The 19,102-nt window shown below is 38.7% G+C and overlaps 1 protein-coding gene across 2 annotated transcripts in view; it reads left to right on the top strand.

The window, feature by feature from the left end:
* NUCKS1 (nuclear casein kinase and cyclin dependent kinase substrate 1) overlaps positions 1 to 16,486 on the top strand; it is a 28,988-nt gene extending 12,502 nt beyond the window's left edge. The window contains exons 2-7 of one of the 2 annotated variants that reach the window (XM_039467178.2): positions 3,365 to 3,414; positions 5,068 to 5,173; positions 8,687 to 8,742; positions 13,147 to 13,299; positions 14,106 to 14,255; positions 15,289 to 16,486. In XM_039467178.2, the coding sequence (XP_039323112.1) occupies positions 3,365 to 3,414; positions 5,068 to 5,173; positions 8,687 to 8,742; positions 13,147 to 13,299; positions 14,106 to 14,255; positions 15,289 to 15,488 (715 nt within the window). In that variant the 3' untranslated portion in view covers positions 15,489 to 16,486. The remainder of the gene's footprint in view (positions 1 to 3,364; positions 3,415 to 5,067; positions 5,174 to 8,686; positions 8,743 to 13,146; positions 13,300 to 14,105; positions 14,256 to 15,288) is intronic. The other variant, XM_039467179.2, reaches the window with a different exon arrangement.
* Positions 16,487 to 19,102: the final 2,616 nt, after the last annotated feature.

The following is a 19,102-nucleotide window of genomic DNA, read 5'->3' on the forward strand; positions in this document are numbered from 1 at the left end:
CTCAGTCATTCCCTTCCAGGGATATTTGTTGACAGGATACAAGCTAAAGGTTGAGTTAGATTGTCTAGGGTCCAGTAGCTCTACTGCATATAATATTCTTGGCACCACCATATCTCCCACCCCCACTACCATGAAATTTTGATAGGTTTTATGAATGCTTTAAACTTAAAAAATGAGCCAGGGGCAGTGGCTCACGCCTGTAATCCCAACACTTCGGGAGGCTGAGGCGGGCTGATCACAAGGTCAGGAGTTCAAGACCAGCATGGCCACATCGCCACCTATACAAAAACTACAAAAATTGGCCAGTCATGGTGTCACACGCCTGTGGTCCCAGCTACTTGGGAGGCTGAGGCAGGAGAATCACTTGAACCCGGGAGGCGGAGGTTGTAGTGAGCCAAGATTGCACCACTGCACTCCAGCCTGGGTGACAGAGCAAGGTTCTATCTCAAAAAAAAAAAAAAAGATTGAAAATTTTTTGGCCTAAATGGTAACCTGAAAACTTTGCCATAAAGTCAGAAATAAAAATGAGGGCTGAATGTGGTGGCATATGCTTGTTATCCCAGCACTTTGAGAGGCTGAGGGAGGATCACTTTAGGCTAGGAGTTCAAGACCAGCCTAGGAAACAGCATGACTTGGTCTCTACGAAAAATGATAATAATTAATTAACTGGCTGTTATGACACACACCTGTAGTCTCAACTCCCCAGGAGTCTGAGGTGGGAGAATTGCTTGAATCCAGGAGTTTGAGGCTATAGTGAGCTGTGATCACACCACTGCACTCCAGCCTGGGTGACAGAGCATACCTTGTCTAGAAAAAAAAAATAATATATGTATTGCATTTTAGTGAAATGAACAAGAAAATAAAGACAGCCTTTCTAAATGATATTAGAACCAGTACTCTTAAGACTTACATATTTTGAAAGAATTATATCCAAATAAGAGTTAATTATGTGTTCAAAATTACAGTGGTATTCTGGGTGGGACAAGTTAATACTTATAAATAACAATAGCTATTATTGATATTTATATACCTTGCATAAATGTTCTTAAATATTCTCAACACTCTTGAGAGGGATTGATTTTCCTCTTTTCCAGATGAGATTGAAGTTCAGTGAGGGGAAGTAACTTGCTTGAGGATATACAGCTTGTAAGAGTCAGGATTCAAATTCAAAAATCTGTGTTTTTAAACTCTATGCTGTATTGAAATTTTATGCTGTCCTCCAGTTCTAGTTATTGATACTCATTTGACACTGAAGAGTTAATTTAGCTTTGGCATTTAACTTACTACAATCATGTGTCACATAGCAGGGATACATTCTCAGAACTGCATTTTTAGGTGATTTGCAAATCTTATAGCATGTATTTCCACAAACCCAGGTGGTACAGTCTTCTGCACACCCAGCCTATATGGTACAGCCTATTGCTCCTAGATTGCAAACTTCTATAGCATGTTACTGTACTGAATACAGTACTGTAGATAACTGTAATACAATGGTAGATATTTATATATCTAAACAGAAAAATACAGTAAAAATATGGTATAATAATCTCATGAGACCATTGTTACATATGCAGTTCACCGTAATGCCATTATGCAGCACATGACCGTATTTTGAGGAAATTAGAATGTTTCTTTGTTTTTACCTAGAAATAGAACCCCCTTTTCCCTGGGACTTAAATATTCTTAAGTGCTGGATTTCTGTCCTGTCATCTCATTAGGAACAAATTCATCAAAAATATATTTCAACCCTAGACAAAGCAAGTCTCTAAATGGTGGAAAGTCTCACCCTGTCCCCTAAACTGGAGAGCAGTAGCACAGTCTCAGCTCACTGCAGCCTCCATCTCCTGGGTTCAAGCGGTTCAAGCGATTCTTGTGCCCCAGTCTCCCAAGTATCTGGGATTGCAGGTGACCACTACCTCGCCCTGCTAATTTTAAGCTGTTTATATTACCAAAGATGCTATATTATTAGGAAAATTAACTTTAAGTATAACTATTAATTCCATCTACATTGAGGGATCTGGAGTAGTTGAATTCACAGACAGAAAGTAGAGTAGGGGTGGCCAGGGGCTGGAAGAGTGGCGATGAGCAACTGTTGTTTAATGGATTTAGTTTCAGTTTTGCAGGATTGAATTCTTTACACCAATGTCAAGTACTTACAGTACTGAACTATACACTCAAAAATGGTTAAGATGGTAAATTTTATGCTAAGCATATTTTATTAATAAAAATATATTTTCTTTCTTAAAACTACGACTATGAAAAAATCCAGTATTTTCAGGCTAACATGGAAATGTCTGCCATGTTAGCCACGTGATTTTTAAACACAAATGCCCTGAAAAATAGTATGATGATCATAATGCTTAGTAATAACCTTGTTTATCAAGTATACATATATTTGTGTATCTGTGTAAAATAACATTTACAATGATGGCTTATAAATAATGGTATCTGAATATAATGAATATATAGGTACATGGTGATTTGGCTTATTTTGCTATTTTATGTAGACTTATTTTGAGAGATGGGAGATGTTTTGAATTATCACTGAGATGAGCAGTAGGAGAATTATAGTTTGACAGACTTATGGTTTAAGCTATGCTTTCTTGTAACGAATATGAAGTACGTTGACTTAAGTGGGGGCCCTTAAAAAATAATTTTCGGGCCGGGCGCGGTGGCTCAAGCCTGTAATCCCAGCACTTTGGGAGGCCGAGGCGGGTGGATCACGAGGTCGAGAGATCGAGACCATCCTGGTCAACATGGTGAAACCCCGTCTCTACTAAAAGTGCAAAAAATTAGCTGGGCATGGTGGCACGTGCCTGTAATCCCAGCTACTCAGGAGGCAGGAGAATTGCCTGACCCCAGGAGGCGGAGGTTGCGGTGAGCCGAGATCGCACCATTGCACTCCAGCCTGGGTAACAAGAGCGAAACTCCGTCTCAAAAAAAAAATAATAATAATAATTTTCGGCTGGGTACAGTAGCTCATGCCTGTAATCCAGCACTTTGGGAACCTGAGGCAGGATGATGGCCTGAGCTCAGGAGTTTGAGACCAGCCTGAGCAACATAGGGAGACACTGTTTCTACAAAAAATTAAAATAAATAGCCAGCATGCGTCTGTAGTTCCAGCTACTTGGGAGGCTGAGGCAGGAGGATTACTTGGGCCCAGTAGGTCAAGACTGTAGTGAGCCATGATTGTGTCACTGCTTTTCAGCCTAGGCAACAGAGTGAGACCCTGGCTCAAAAAATTAATTAATTAATTAATTTTCAAAGAGCTAGTTTAGTTCTATTTATAAAAGAGAAATGTGTTCTGATGTCTTCAAAAATCTTACAGTTTTATGATTTTAATTAGAGTCTCTTCTTTCTACAGAAATAGGAAGGTTGTTGATTACTCACAGTTTCAGGAATCTGATGATGCAGGTAAGTTTTGTGGTGTCAACAAATTTTAAGTTGGACTGACCCGTGGAGGTTACTTTATCATGCTTTTGGAATAAGTTTTACTTTTTTATTTTCAGAGTATTTACCGAAACTGTGTCATGATCTACATCAACCAAAGCAAAAGTTGAACTTACATGGATTTTAACTTTTCCTTCATTGATAATAAACATTAAACAATTTTTTTCTTACCTGGTTTTGGAGTCCAAAGTTTAAATGTCCAGTAATTCTGATGTAGTTCATTACTTAAAATACCTTCGGCTGGGCGTAGTGGCTTACGCCTATAATCTAAGCACTTTGGGAGGCTGAGGAGGGCAGACCACTTGAGGTCAGGAGTTCCAGACCAGCCTGGGCAACATGGTGAAACCCATCTCTACTAAAAATACAAAAATTAGCCAGGCGTGGTGGTATGCGCCTGTAATCCCAGCTGCTCGGGAGGCTGAGGCAGGAGAATCACTTGAGCCCAGAAAAACAGTCTACTACAGGGCAGGTGCAGTGGCTGACACCTGTGATCTCAGCACTTTGGGGGCAAAAAAAAATCTCCTGTTAATACAATAAAACTTGTGCTTTGTGATATGTTTTTACATAATAATGCAACTAAGGTGACAGTCTGTTTTGTGAAACAATTTTGATTTGTGAACTGATCCGTCATAGAATGAGTGTTGTAGCTAATTCTTAACCATAAGAGATTTTTTTAGAGTTGTCTCCTTAATCTCATTACTTTCCAGATACGTTTACTGTTTTTTCTTCTTTCTTTCTTTGTAATCTAACTTTTCTTTATAAAGACAATATCTGCCCTTTGAGAAGACTTAAAAAATACTGAAAGGTATAATAAAGAAGAGTAAAAAAAGTAATATGTAGCACTAATATTTATAAAATGCTTGCTACATGTCAGGAATTGTTTCAAATGTTTGTATTTAACAGTTCCTTAGAATCATTCGTTAATATGGAATGTACTATTACTATTTCTGTTTTGAGTATTTTTCTTATGCTATTAAAAGATATTTGAAAAATTCCTATCAATGGTCATATACTATCCCATAATGGAATTTATAATGTTTCTAACCCACCATTTAAGAACATCGTGTGTGTGTGTGTGTGTGTGTGTGTGTGTGTGTGTGTGTACACATAAATGGTGCAGTAAACAGCTTTGGAAATAATTTCCTTTTAAAATAGAGTCATTTTCGTTAGTTTTATAGGGCTTTTGAAATTGGAGATACTTTCTTCAAAGGCAAGAGTGTGTTATATTTAATACTTTAAAAGTAATTTGCTTAGTAATAGTAATTGTGTTTACTTCCTAAAATGTTTGTAATATAATCATAATCTGATTGTTTTCAACTAAGTGTGAAGATGTTGAAATCAAAAGGGGAGGGTATAAAATGATAGAAGGTTAGCTATAGATAGATGAAAAATACATATATATACATGAGGACTAGAGGGTAATATGGAAAAATGAAATTAATGTGATAGGACTGGGTGGGAAATAATTGTAGTTATTTTAAAAATGAAAGAAACTATTTGGGAAATCCTGCTCCTCTCACCATTTAAACAGCATGAGAGATAATTATGTCAGTAAATATAGTGGTGATTTTAACATGTAAAAATCATAGTTAATTAAATTTGAAAAACACTGTTTAGATGAAGATTATGGAAGAGATTCGGGCCCTCCCACTAAGAAAATTCGATCATCTCCCCGAGAAGCTAAAAATAAGAGGCGATCTGGAAAGAATTCACAGGAAGATAGGTAAGAGGCATTGTTTTTCTGTTCCTACTTACATTGTCACCACTCTGAGATGAGAGCAGTCTCTGATCTCTAAATAATTGAAATCTCATATACTTTTGAAAAGTACTTACTCTTCCCTTAATATTTTGCATATTTCATATTATCTCAGGCTGTGCTTGAGGATGTAATTCGTTAGTTATCTAAGGTTAATATTGATACTTTCATTGTAGTGATAACAAAGAATAAGTGATACATCCCATTCAGTCACAGATCACTGGCACAAGTATAACTAAAGCTTGCAGACTGTCAAGTCGTGTAGCCTGTCGCATTTTGCTGTCTCATCATCAAGTCTCCCTTGTTTAAATAATTTAACCATTTTGCAAGTTTCTTTTCCCTTAGTTTTTACAAATGAGTTATGATTTTTAACTGTAATTTTGTCTTATAAGACCAGGATATTAGATGGACACCATGGCTCATGCTTGTAATCCAGGACTTTGGGAGGCCTAGGTAGGACGATTGCTTGAGCAGGAGTTTGAGACCAGCCTGGGCAACATAGGGAGACCACGTCTCTACACAAAAATTTAAAAATTGGCTGAGAATGGTGACACGTGCCTGTAGTCCCAGCTACTCAGGAGCCCATGGCAGGAGGATCCTTTGAGCCCAGGAATTCAATACTGCAGTGAGCTGTGATTACACCATTGCACTACAGCCTAGTTGACAGAGCCAAGACCCTGTCTGGGGGAATGGAGGGAAGACCAGAATATTGTAATTTCTGCCCTGTTGTTAAAAGTATACATGTTGTCACACTCAGTGTAGCACAACTTTAAGACGTTCTTGGTAATAATGGTGATGAGAGTAATGATGATGGCTACTGTTTATGATTATTATGTGACAATTTCTATTATGTGCTTTTCATAAACTGTCATTTAATTCTTACAACTTCTCTATTTGGATGCATAATATTAACTTAGAGGGGTTCTGTGATGTAACAAAAATTATCCAGCAAATGGACAGACAGGTTTTTAAACCATGTCTGTTGGACTCCAAAGTTGACAACCTCTTGTGCTTTTTCTGCATTTTCAGAATGTGCTTTTGAAGAAAAATAATACAGAATTATACTGTTGGGAAACAAGTCTTCAAGAGTTTCTGCTATGGCCATGTGCTGGTATATGTCTAACCTAGTTGTTGTTTGTTTTTAATAGAGATGGGTGCACGCCACGTTGCCCAGTCTGGTCTCAAACTCCTGGGCTCAAGTGATCCTCCCATCTCAGTGTCCCAAAGTGCAGGGATTACAGGTGCGAGCCACCATGCCTGGCCTAAAACAGTTTTGATTTGTTTTTGTTTTGTTTTGAGATGGAGTCTCACCCTGTCACCCAGGCTTGAGTGCAGTGGCACTCAGCTCGTTGCAGCCTCCACCTCCAGGGTTCAAGCAGTTCTCCCGCCTCAGCCCCCAAGTCGCTGGGACTATAGGCGCATGCCACCACACCCGGCTTATTTTTGTATTTTTAGTAGAGACGGGGTTTCACTGTGTTGGCCAGGCTGCTCTCAAACTCCTGGCCTCTTCATCCACCCGCCTCAGCCTCCCAAAATGTGTGAGCCACCGTGCCCAGCCAAACAGTTTTGTATGGCAGCCCAACTCAAAACTATTTTTTATTATATTTATTTTCATTATCATATTTCTCCTAGGAAAGAGCTGCTTTGTGGCATGTTATAATATCTCATTGCCATAATTAACATCTAGCTTACAGTTTTTCTTGTTGCAGTCATTTGATTTTATTATTCCAAGTGTTGGAAGGATTGAAATAAATACAGGTTTTTTTGCTATCTGTATGCCTTGTGTATTTATTCCCAGACTAGTGCTCTGTTGATTTTTTTGTTTTCAGAGTTCAGCCTTCACTTGACTTTGCTGTAGTGGTACTCAAAGATTAACATAGTTTATAAACTCAATAAAAGAACTAGAAAAAATAATATAATCATCATCGTGTTAGAATTATGAACTTGGTGCTTATTTTGCATAAGAAACATTTATACAGAATAGTCACAGGTTTCAGAATTATAAAGTGTCTTGGACTCAGGTTGCTTAGTAAAAGAATATGTTTGGTCATTCTCTTTGGTTAGATACCATTAGTTCAGTAATTTCTGATGTGAGTGTGGTCTAGATTATGGGGAATACCGAAAGTGATTTATAAGACCTGCTATTTGAGAAAGGAAAACTTTGAATGCAGTTTTTATGTGCAAGTTTTTGGTTTTGGTTCTTCAGAATTTTTCATGAAATCATAAAATTTTAGTACTGAAGAAAGAATACCAAGTGATTTGCTTAAGATCATACAGCTAACTAATGACAAAGAGATAGACTACTGGGGGCTGGGTATGGTGGCTCATGCCTGTAATCCCAACACTTTGAGAAGCCAGGACAGGTGGATCTCTTGAGCTCAGGAGTTTGACACCAGCCTGGGCAACATGGTGAAACCCCATCTCAATTTTTAAAAATATGTAAACTAACAAAGAGAGACGGGATACTAGTATCCAGATTCCAGAGTTAAGAGTTATGAGGACATAATATGAACTTTGAACCTCCTTAACATCTTACGTTGCTTTGCAGAGTGATTTTGAGCTCACTTTTATTTTCTCCATGGTACCAGGCAGGACTATATGTTGATGTTTCTGATGCAAAGAAATATTGGGAGGAAATATTAATAGGGGATAATTAAATCAATTTATTTTCCATTTGGTTTTAGGTAAATTTTTAGGCATATTATAAATTACAACATAACTGAACTATAATTCCTTTTGTTTGAGACAGAGTCTCACTCTGTCAGCCAGGCTGGAGTGCAATGGTGCGATCTCAGCTCACTGCAACCTCCGCCTCCCAGGTTCAAGTGGTACTCCTGCCTCAGCCTCCTGAGTAGCTGGGATTACAAGCATGTTTCACCATGCCTGGCTAATATTTGTATTCTTGAAGTAGAGATAGAGTCACCATGTTGGCCAGGCTGGTCTCAAACTCCTGGCCTCAAGCAGTCTGCCCACCTCAGCCACCCAAAGTGCTGAGATTACAGGTTACAGGTGTGAGCCACTGTGCCCAGTCTGCAGTTTCTTTTAATAATTTTAGATACTTTAGCAGTTTTTCGCATGCATATTTAGTGATCTTTATTTGCCATCATTAACACTATATAATTTATTTTTAGTATTTTTATACTCTGCCTCTGTTCGAGAATATTTTTCTTATTAAATATTATTGTGAACCAAGCTGTATCCATAGGTGAAAAAATTCCAGCCTGTGGTGAGACACCTTCTTTTTTGTCTTTGGATCTTTGGAAGCAGTGTTTTGCCAAGTAGATAAAATTGTGCTTACTTACCAGCATCCTTGTAATGTAAGGAAATAATGGAAGCAGTTTTACTCCTTAGCATTTGTTTGAACATTTTATATAGAAGAGGTATTTTTCAATTCTTCTCAAGTCAGAAATAAGAGATCTATGTTCATTTAGATTTTGAGCTAAGACTTTAAAACGTTTGCTTTTTTGCCTCCTTTTATAGTGAGGACTCAGAAGAAAAAGATGTGAAGACCAAGAAGGATGATTCTCACTCAGCAGGTAGTAAACTATTTTAAATGTAAGAGGTATAATTCGATTTATATATTATTTTATTAGACATTTTAATAAGTGATTTTCTATGCCAGGCACTGTTGCAAATCTGGAATTACAAAGACGTTTCCATCTTCAAAGAGCTTGTAATTATTCTCAGTCCTGGTGGCTTATTATAGTCATCTATGAATCTTTTTTAAAATGCATATTCCGGGTCCTGTCTCAAAATTTCGGATTAAATAGATCTAGGTGGGATGTTGGGGCTTGACTTTCTTTAAGTATCTCCACATTATTCTTATGCGTGGTCAGTATTGGAAATGATTTACATAAGCAAACGACATCAAACCAAATTGAATAATGTGTAAATATAAAACTTGGGGGCTGGACACATGGCTCATGCCTGTAATCCAGCACTTTGGGAGGCTAAGGCGGGTGGATCACCTGAGGTCGGGAGTTTGAGACCAGCCTGACCAACATGGAGAAACCCCATCTCTCGTTAAAAAAAAAAAAAAAATACCAAAGTAGCAGAGCGTAGTAGCACATGCCTGTAATCCAGCTACTCGGGAGGCTGAGGCAGGAGAATCTCTTGAACCCAGGAGTTAAAGATTTCAGTGAGCCGAGTTTGTGTCATTATACTCCAGCCTGGGCAACAAGAGCAAAACTCCATCTCAAAAAAAAAACACTTGGTAAAACAGGAACATAAAAAAAGAGAGTGGTGGACTCTAGGTGGAAAAGCAAATGAAAGTTTTATTCCCACTCTTTTTAGCTGAGACATAGTCTTTTGAAACAGTGGCCATAGAGAAGCTTTTTTTGTAAAAATGTTAACTTAAAAGAATTAATGTGAACTAATGAGGAGTCTCCATGGCCAAAAGAAATGATCGGTCTGATGATTCTACTTGTTGTTATTTATTTTTAAATTTAATTCTTCTAAGAATTGAGAGTTTTAATCCATATTACTTCCAGCCACGTTAGTTTTGACCTACATTTTCTTGCTGTTTCCCTGGATCTCCCTTTAAATGAGACTGCTGTTTAACTAATATAGAGGGGAGATAAAAAGTTCTGCTGAATGCACTCTGCCTAGCTGTTCTTACTTTCTCTCCTATTGAAGTATACTATCCGGCTACCTAAGTTGAAAAGAAACTATATGAATCTTTTGCACTATCTAGTGATCCTGTGATAATACAGTATATGCTTTCACTCGTTTGCCTTGTTAATCCTAATTTGAATCTCTTACACTTAATAGTTTATTGAGCATTTCTAGGTAAATAACTCTGTACTAGTATTAAGCTAAGCGTCTACCAAGTGGGTTTAGTTTTAGGTCTGCCATGACAGCTTTGTTTTGTTTGTCTCTAGATGAGGTTTTTGAAAGTGAAAGAGATGACTTGAATACTGACCTGGTAAGGTTCATAGGACTAGGAGTATTTTCAGCAGAAGTACCACTTTAACAGAATAACAGATTTTAAAACTTCAGGAAAAGGGCTGTAGGTAGAGACTAATTCAAATATGGCTTAGTCTAGAGGTAGTAGGCTGGCATCCTACCCTTTAACCAAATTTATTCACAAACTGTGTGTTAAAAAAAATTTTTTTGGCAGGGCATGGTGGCTTACACCTGCAATCCCAGCACTTTGGGAGGCCGAGACGGGCAGATCACGCAGTCAGGAGCTCAAGACCATCCTGGCTAACATGATGAAACCCCTTCTCTACTAAAAATACAAAAAATTAGCCAGTCATGGTGGCATGTGCCTGTAGTCCCAGCTACTCAGGAGGCTGAGGCAGGAGAATTGCTTGAACCTGGGAGGCAGAGGTTGCAGTAAGCCATGATTGTGCCCCTGCACTCCAGCCTGGCAACAGAGAGAGACTCTGTCTCGAAAAGAAAATAGAAAATTAGCTGGGCATGATGGCACATGCCTGTAATCCCAGCTACTCAGGAGGCTGAGGCAGGAGAATCACTTGAACCTGGGACGCAGAGGTTGCAGTGAGCTGCGATCACACCATTGCACTCCAGCCTGGGCAACAAGAGCAAAACTCCGTCTCAAAAAACAAAACCAAAAAAATCTGTTTTTTTAGACTGGGCACAGTGGCTCACACCTGTAATCTCAGCACTTTGGGAGGCCAAGGCAGGTGGATCACTTGAGGTCAAGGGTTCAAAACCATCCTGGCCAACATGCAAAACCCTATCTCTATCAAAAATACAAAAATTAGGCTGAGTGCGCTGGCTTATGCCTGTAATCCCAGCACTTTGGGAGGCCAAGGCAGGTGGATCACCTGAGGCCAGGAGTTTGAGACCAGACTGGCCATTATGGCAAAACCCTTTCTCTACTGAAGATACAGAAAATTAGCCAGGCATGGTGGTGGTTGCCTGTGATCCCAGCTACTCAAGAGGCTGAGGCAGGAGAATCGCTTGAACCTGGGAGGCAGAGGTTGCAGTGAGCCGAGATCCCACCATTGTACTCCAGCCTGAGCAACAAGAGCAAAACTCAATCTCAAAAAAAACAGCCAAACAAACAACAAGAAATTAGCCAGGCATGGCAGCACATGCCTGTAGTCCCAGCTACTCAGAAGGCTGGGGTAGGAGAATAGCTTGAACCTGGGAGGCAGAGGCTGCTGTGAGCCAAGATTGTGCTACTGCACTCCAATCTGGGCAACAGTATGAAATTCTGTCTTAAAAAAACAAAAAAATTTTTTTTAAATAATAGACTCTTAAGAATATGTGAAAGTAAGTTTTTTACAGGCTTGTCCAAACATCTTTCACTAATTGATCTAAGTATGGTTTTTTGGTGGTTTTTTTTTTTTTTGAGACGGAGTTTTGCTCTTGTTGCCCAGGCTGGAGTGCAGTGGTGTGATCTCGGCTCACTGCAACCGCCACCTCCCAGGTTCAAGCGATTCTCCTGCCTCAGCCTCCCGAGTAGCTGAGATTACAGGCATGTGCCACCATGCCTGGCTAATTTTTGTATTTTTAATAAAGATGAGGTTTCTCCATGTTGGTCAGGCTGGTCTCAAACTCCGGACCTCAGGTGATCTGCCCACTTTGTCCTTCCAAAATACTGCAATTACAGGCATGAGCCACCATGCCCGGCCCTAAATATGTATTTTTAAAGATTTTTCTCAATCCCCTCTAAATTGAAATGGTCACAAGCCATTCATTGTAAAGGGTAACAGTTTGACATTATTTTAGGGTTTACATGTTTTATGTCTTAGATTAAAGATTGAGAGACATTCTTTCCCTCTCAAACCATGTTAAGATATTTTTCTAACTTTAGCTTTCAAAAACAGTGAACATAGATTTGAATGTAATTGAGAATTTTAGAGCAAAGTAATGATGTAACTAAAGTATAGGAAGCATGTGTTCACACTTTAATTCAGCTTGGCTACTGCTTAAAATTACACACCTGTGTTACTTTATATGTAATAGTGGGTACATAGTCTTGTTCAGGTTCATTCTTTGTGAATTTAGGTCCCCCTTTATACATTTCCTAGAATTTTTTTTTAATTTTTATTTTAAGTTCCAGGGCACATGTGCAGGATGTACAGTTTTGTTACATAGGTAAATGTGTGCCACTGCAATTTGCTGCACCCATCATCTAGGTGTTAAGTCCAGCATGCATTAGCTATTTTTCCTAATGTTGTCCTTCTCCATCTCCCCACCCTGCCCCCTCCCTTACCAAAGGTCCCATTGTGTGTTGTTCCCCTTCCTGTGTCCAAGTGTTTTCATTGTTCAGCTCCCACTTGTAAGTGAGAATGTGCAGTGTTTGGCCTTTTGTGCCTGTGTTAGTTTGCTGAGGATAATGACTTCCAGCTCCATCCATGTCCCTGCAAAGGACATAATCTCCTTTCCTTTTTTATGGCTGCATAGTACTCCATGGCGAATATGTACCACAATTTCTTTATCCAGTCTATCATTAATGGGCATAGGTTGATTCCATCATTTTGTAGAACTGTTGAAGGATAGAATTTGCCGTTTTACAATGAAACAAAGCTGCATATTATATCCTATATTGGCCACTCCATTGGCTTTTTTTTTTTTTTTTTTTTTTTTTTGAGACAGAGTCTTTGTCGCCCAGGCTGGAGTGCAGTAGCAAAATCTCGGCTCACTACAACCTCTGCCTGCCCAGTTCAAGCCATTCTCCTGCCTCAGCCTCCCAAGTAGCTAGGACTACAGGCACACACCACTACACTCAGCTAATTTTTTGCGTTTTTAGTAGAGACAGAGTTTCACCATGTTAGCCAGAATAGTCTCGATCTCCTGACCTTGTGATCCGCCTTGTCTTGGCTTCCCAAAGTGCTGGGAATACAGCGTGAGCCACCGCACCTGGCCCTGTTATTTACATTTTCAGTCAATTATTAATCTTTTGCACCATCTAGTCAAATATAAAAGTCTTTAGTCATTGTATCATGATAATTCTGATATTGCAGAGGATAGTGAAGATGAAAAAGAAGATCATAAAAATGTGCGCCAGCAACGGCAGGCAGCATCTAAAGCAGCTTCCAAACAGAGGGAGATGCTCATGGAAGATGTGGGCAGTGAGGAAGAACAAGAAGAGGAAGATGAGGCACCGTTCCAGGAGAGTATGTGAAGTTGGTTTGTGTAGTTTGGTTGTTTGGTCATGATTGTAGTTTCGGATCTTGGTTACTTTGGCATTTTCTAGGATACTAAATGTTACAGCCAGTCCCTTAGATTGGGTGGATACTCCCTGTTAAAAGAGATGACTGTGTTGGTGCCTGTTAATATTTTAAAAGGTTCAGAGATTTTTATGATTGCCTACCGTTTGTAATCTTTGCACACTATTTAATGATGTTTGTGTTCAAACATTGAATGAACATTTGCTTAAGTAATAATCACATTAGGCGTTGTGATTGAGATTTGTATTTTGGCCTGGTGGAGGAGGTTGCAGACCTCTTTTCACAGAAAAAAAAATGTTAATCACAAAATTTAGATGTTTCACAGTTTATTCAGATTTGTTAATTGTGTGTATTTTTGTTTCACGTTGGGTTTTCTTGTTTCACTTACTCATAATTGGACCAAAAAGGCCCTGTCAGTTTCCCTAGTCTCAACCAGTACTACATGGAAGTGATGGAACTACCAAAAGTTATTTGATGGTTTCAGTTTTTATTCAGGTTAACTCCTACTCTTCCTGTTTTCAACCTGCTTTTCAAACACATCACTCATGTAGCTCTCTCATGGCATGCAAAATCCATTTGACAAATGAAGCCGGTGATGATTCCAGTCAAATCGGTAGTACAGCTCCAAATAGAATCCAAGGGTGTTTGACTCCCAAATCCCACCCTGTAGTCATTCTTAGTACTGTCTTCTTTTGTTCACTTGGAAGAATGTGTACATTAAGTTAGATGTTGAAATTCTTCTTTCTTCTCAGAAGATTCCGGCAGCGATGAAGATTTCCTGATGGAAGATGATGATGATAGTGACTATGGCAGTTCAAAAAAGAAAAACAAAAAAATGGTTAAGAAGTCCAAACCTGAGAGAAAAGAAAAGAAAATGCCTAAACCCAGGCTAAAGGCTACAGGTAAGTTCTGCAGAGGTGAAATTAAATGTACTGCTTTAAAAATTTTGAGAACCATTACTTTCGATACAGAAATTCTTCATTAGGATTTGGCATTGGCCTGATGTTTAGCAGGAATACAAAAAATCTAAAAGGGTCTTGTATTCTGGAGCTGGAAGCATCTCTTATTAATAAAGACACTAGCCTGTTTAAGAGTTTGGTGGGCCTAGGCATGTTCTTCAATTATTGCCATATTTTAGCAAGATTTCAGAATGATCTATTTGTTTCAGGCATAGTGGTAGAAACACTGAATCATCATAGCTATTACTGCTCTTTTTTCCTCACTGGTATCACAGTCTCAGCAGCCAGAAAAGACTTAATTGTGAAAATGCAGAAATCTAGAGTAATACGTTTAAGTTCCATGTTCTGATCTCTACCCCATCCTCTGTGCTATCGGAATAAAACCACGCTTGATGACATGAGTTAATTTTTTTCTGAGCCCTAATGGTTTCTGCCAAATATTCTCCTAGTTGGAGCTAGGAGAAATTGATTTGCTTTTTGTGTAGGTGGTTTTATTCTGTTACATACAACGAGTCATTGTTAAACTTTAGTTTATCACTTCTTACTGTTAGGAATGATGGAACTATCAGATGTATTTGATGGCTTCAGTTTCTAATCAGATTAATTCTTATCCTTCCCACTTTTTTACCAGCTTTTTATAAACAACTTTTATCATAAACAACTGCTTCACAAACAATGAAGGATGTTGTGCGTATTCTGTAGCATGGCGTTCCTTCATTACAGGTTATTACTGCTAACATCGTATTAGAGTGTTGGTAAAGACTGATGGGAAATACTGCAGCATATTGCAGTAACTTGTCTAGAAATTGAGATAAATTTACCTAGGGATATATGCATACCCTTGGGCCCACCTTGGTTTTTAGTAAGTTGCATATGTCTTTATAGATTTTGTTCTTACAGATTCTTTTATTTTGTAGCTGATTTTTATTAAAGACATTTTTTTCTTCCCTTCCCCACGTTATTTTTCTACTTTCAGTGACGCCAAGTCCAGTGAAAGGCAAAGGGAAAGTGGGTCGCCCCACAGCTTCAAAGGCATCAAAGGAAAAGACTCCTTCTCCCAAAGAAGAAGACGAGGAACCGGAAAGCCCGCCGGAAAAGAAAACATCTACAAGCCCCCCACCTGAGAAATCTGGGGATGAAGGGTCTGAAGATGAAGCCCCGTCTGGGGAGGATTAAAAGTGATGATGGTCTGGGGAGAGATTTTATTAAAAAAAAAAAAGAAAAAAAAAAGAAAAAGGAGGGAAAAAAAGAACGTGCTTATGATAGAACATGGTTTTGGCTATGGCTTGACTCATGGATTTTCAGTGCTTTTTTCCATTTGTTGAAAGTAACATTTCTCTCTCTTTTTTTTTTTTTTTTTTTTTTTTAAAAAGCAAACCATTGTATGTTTAAGTGTTTAAGTTACCTTTTTGTTTATTGGTCTCTTTGCCAACCCTCCCCTTTCCCAATGAAAGCCATGTCAAATTAATCACTGGATTGACTGCTTCATCTTTTTATTTTTAATGAAAGGTGTACCACAGTTGTAAAGCAATAAGATTTGAGATGAACATTATGGAAAATTTGCTCTTTGATAAATGATAGCAAGTTGAATAGTAATCAAAAACACAGCAAGATTTTAGTTCAAAATGATTACTCCTTTCGCTACCTGGACTTTTAAAAAAATCAATTGTTATCTAATACAAGTTTATTTGTCTGTAGACACAAATATCAATGTCTAAAAAATCATGTACTTTAAACTTCCACTAATGAGGCAGATAAGAGATAAATATGAATTCTGAACTGTTACTAAAAGTACTCATTTTTTACCTTGTGGGGAGGGTGGGCAATAGCATTATCTGACCTTATTTGAGGGTATGGGCTTTCTTTTTGATTTCATCACTTGTTATCTCAAAAAGACTCGGAGCCAGTGATCCTGTTATCCTGCTACAGTCTTTAGGGAGTTTAAAAAAAAAAAAAGCAGGGCTGCCAAAACTGAAATCACTCTTGATTTCATATTTCCTTCTCTAAATATATATGTATCCTGTTTTTTGGATAAAATTTTACCAAGGATCCAAAAAAAAAAACCACCCTAGAATTTAATTGACAAGATCAGTCTACACGTCACAGTGGCTTTCTTCTCAAACTGACAATGTTTAGGTTTTAAGCAAATAAAATTCCAGTTAATGCAAAACTCAGTCATAAAGAGTTGAGATTTTTTCCTTTATGAAATAGAATTAACATTCTTTTATGCTATAAATGTGCTTTCAGGTCCCATGAACCCTGCTCTCCTTTCATTTGGAGACAGAACGTTTTCTTTTTCATATCCCGATCTTCCTATTTCTTCATAGAAACGTGATATGAATGCATCCCTGTGATCCTGCTGCTTCGTAGGGCACCACTGCACACCCTACCCCCAGTGCCGACCGCCTCTGCTATAGGACGCTATCTTGCTGGCCCTGTTCTTCACTTACTTCCCATCCTGTCCTTGACTAGGAATGTGTTAAATGCTGCTCCCATATGATTCAGTTGGCTCTTGTCTTTTTGGTTGGTCCAGCCCCTGCTTCACCGCTCATGCTGCTTGAAGCAGGAGCGACTAGAGAAAGCAGGCATTTTAGCAGGCTTGTGTGCAGTTGATGACAGGCTTTTTACCTGCCTGATAAAAGCAGTCAGGAGATAGATCCATAGGTTTGATCCTTCACATCTGATACCAGGCGCTTATGGGAGCAAGGTTTAAAGGGTCCTGGTATGCTAAGTGAAAAATTAGTGAAGTTTAACTTCTGCCTTTTTTTCCTGCCTTTTAATCTAGATTTGCTTCTTCAGTATCCTACTTTGGGGTTTACTAGAAACATGCTTTGTCTGATTTTATTTAAAAACACCCAGTGGCAGAGTCATTTCACTATTGCACTGTGTGTTAAATAATGAATAATGAGTTTTCCGTACATGGCCAATAATACAGAACTTGAACATAAATAGCAATTGGATTATTCTCTTTCGTGATGGTTAAATTCAGTTGTGAACTTTGTAGTGAGGATGTTAGATTATTTGCCTAAATGGGTTTGTTCAGGTATCCATGTGGTAAAAGACCTATCAGTGTTTCCACCGTGCACTTCCATTTTTTAGGAATTTGTAATTTTAAGTCTTACATTCCTAGTAACATTTGGGCTTTCCTCAGGCTATGTTTCATGAAGAATGAGGGGGAGGGCACGTTTAAAACTTCAGCCTCAATTGTTTGTGTAAGTCTCTTTAATATATGAATCTGCACTAACATATCTGTGATATATGCACATATTTTAGAGGTAATCATGTCTTCTAGGTTACTTGTGTGCATTTGATTGGGCTTCTTGTTTAGAGTCCCTTTTAAAATTAATTCATTAGACTGAAAAATGTATTCTATATTTCTAATAGACTGGACAGAAGGATCTGTGTCCCCAAGTGAGACAGGCTCTGAATAACTTTTCTCCATTTTTGTCTTTTTTTTTTTTTTTTTTAAGAGACGGGGTTTCACCATGTTGGTCAGGCTGGTCTCGAACCGCTGATGTTGTGATCCACCCGCCTCGGCCTCCCAAAGTGCTGGGATTACAAATGTGAGCCACCGCGCTCAGCCTTGTTTTCTCCACTTTTTACTGATGATTTAAAACACTCTAGTCTTCCCCTCAAATCATGCATGCCTATAGGAGGACAGTGGCGGTGACTCAACTAGATACAGGTGCTCAATAGTCAGGCTTGACAGTGATGTTAGGACGTATTACAGGCTGTAAGCCGATACTGACTGGCCATTGGCACCACCCTTGACTAACCTTCCTCTTTTTTTCTAGTGTGCCTATGGTGAAATGGCAATAGCATTCACTGTCGCATTTTGCAGTGCTCAGGAAGTGGGATGTGAACTTTGAAGGTGCTTGTTTGTATTAGCTCTGCTAGGTTGACCTCTACAACGTAGATATCGGCAGCTATGCTGACTGACACTACACTCTAGTTCTTCAGGATTTTTTTCCAGATTCCCCCCCTTCCCCAGCTAGACATACGTAGCATACTTTCATCTTACTCAGTCTGTCTGTAACCTGCTGCTGCTTTTAGTCCTCAGACCGGAATCAGTGGAGTGGGCCCAGAGGATACGTTTTAATTTCGGTAGTGGTAGGTAGGTTTGTCCTGCTTTCTAAAACATCTCCCCATTTCATATCTCCACTCCACATTGATTCCATAAGGGAAAATTAATGGGCGTTTCCTCCTTTAGGGAGGTGATATAATGAGTGTGGACATCTTTTAATTTTGAGGAGGAGGAGTAGATTTCCCTTGAAGGAGCTTACATTGACTTTTTTCACAGCGACATGTTTGCCCCAGTTCAATCCTCAGTTTAATACTTATTCTTGGTACTGGCTCAAATAGCATTTTCTCATGGAAAACAAATCAAGAGTAAAATTTGAGGTTATAAACCAGTAAAGTTTTTAACTCTTGTGAATATGGTCAGCTAGACTGAACTTGACTTTTTTTTTTTTTAATGGTTTTTTTTTTTAATCTGTGAACATTCAAATAAGTGGATTTTCGAGTACTGGTTGGGGAAGGGAGTTGTGCTTTTCTTTGAACTTCAGTTTACAAGATGCTTTGAGAGTATTAGGCAAAAGCAAAAATAAGTATCAGGAGCAACGGGGAAAGCTTTACAAAAGATCATGGTGGCCGTCGTTGCAGCTCTGAAGACTTGAGGGCTGGTTTGAACAGTTCTTTGCCTGTATCATTGGTAGCTGCAATGAAAAAAAAAAAAACCTTTCACCTTAGGAATCTGAAAAGGAAGAAACCTGGGCTCTAGTTTTCATGGC

The sequence above is a fragment of the Saimiri boliviensis genome, chromosome 14, assembly GCF_048565385.1.
Source record: "Saimiri boliviensis isolate mSaiBol1 chromosome 14, mSaiBol1.pri, whole genome shotgun sequence".
NCBI lineage: Eukaryota > Metazoa > Chordata > Mammalia > Primates > Cebidae > Saimiri > Saimiri boliviensis.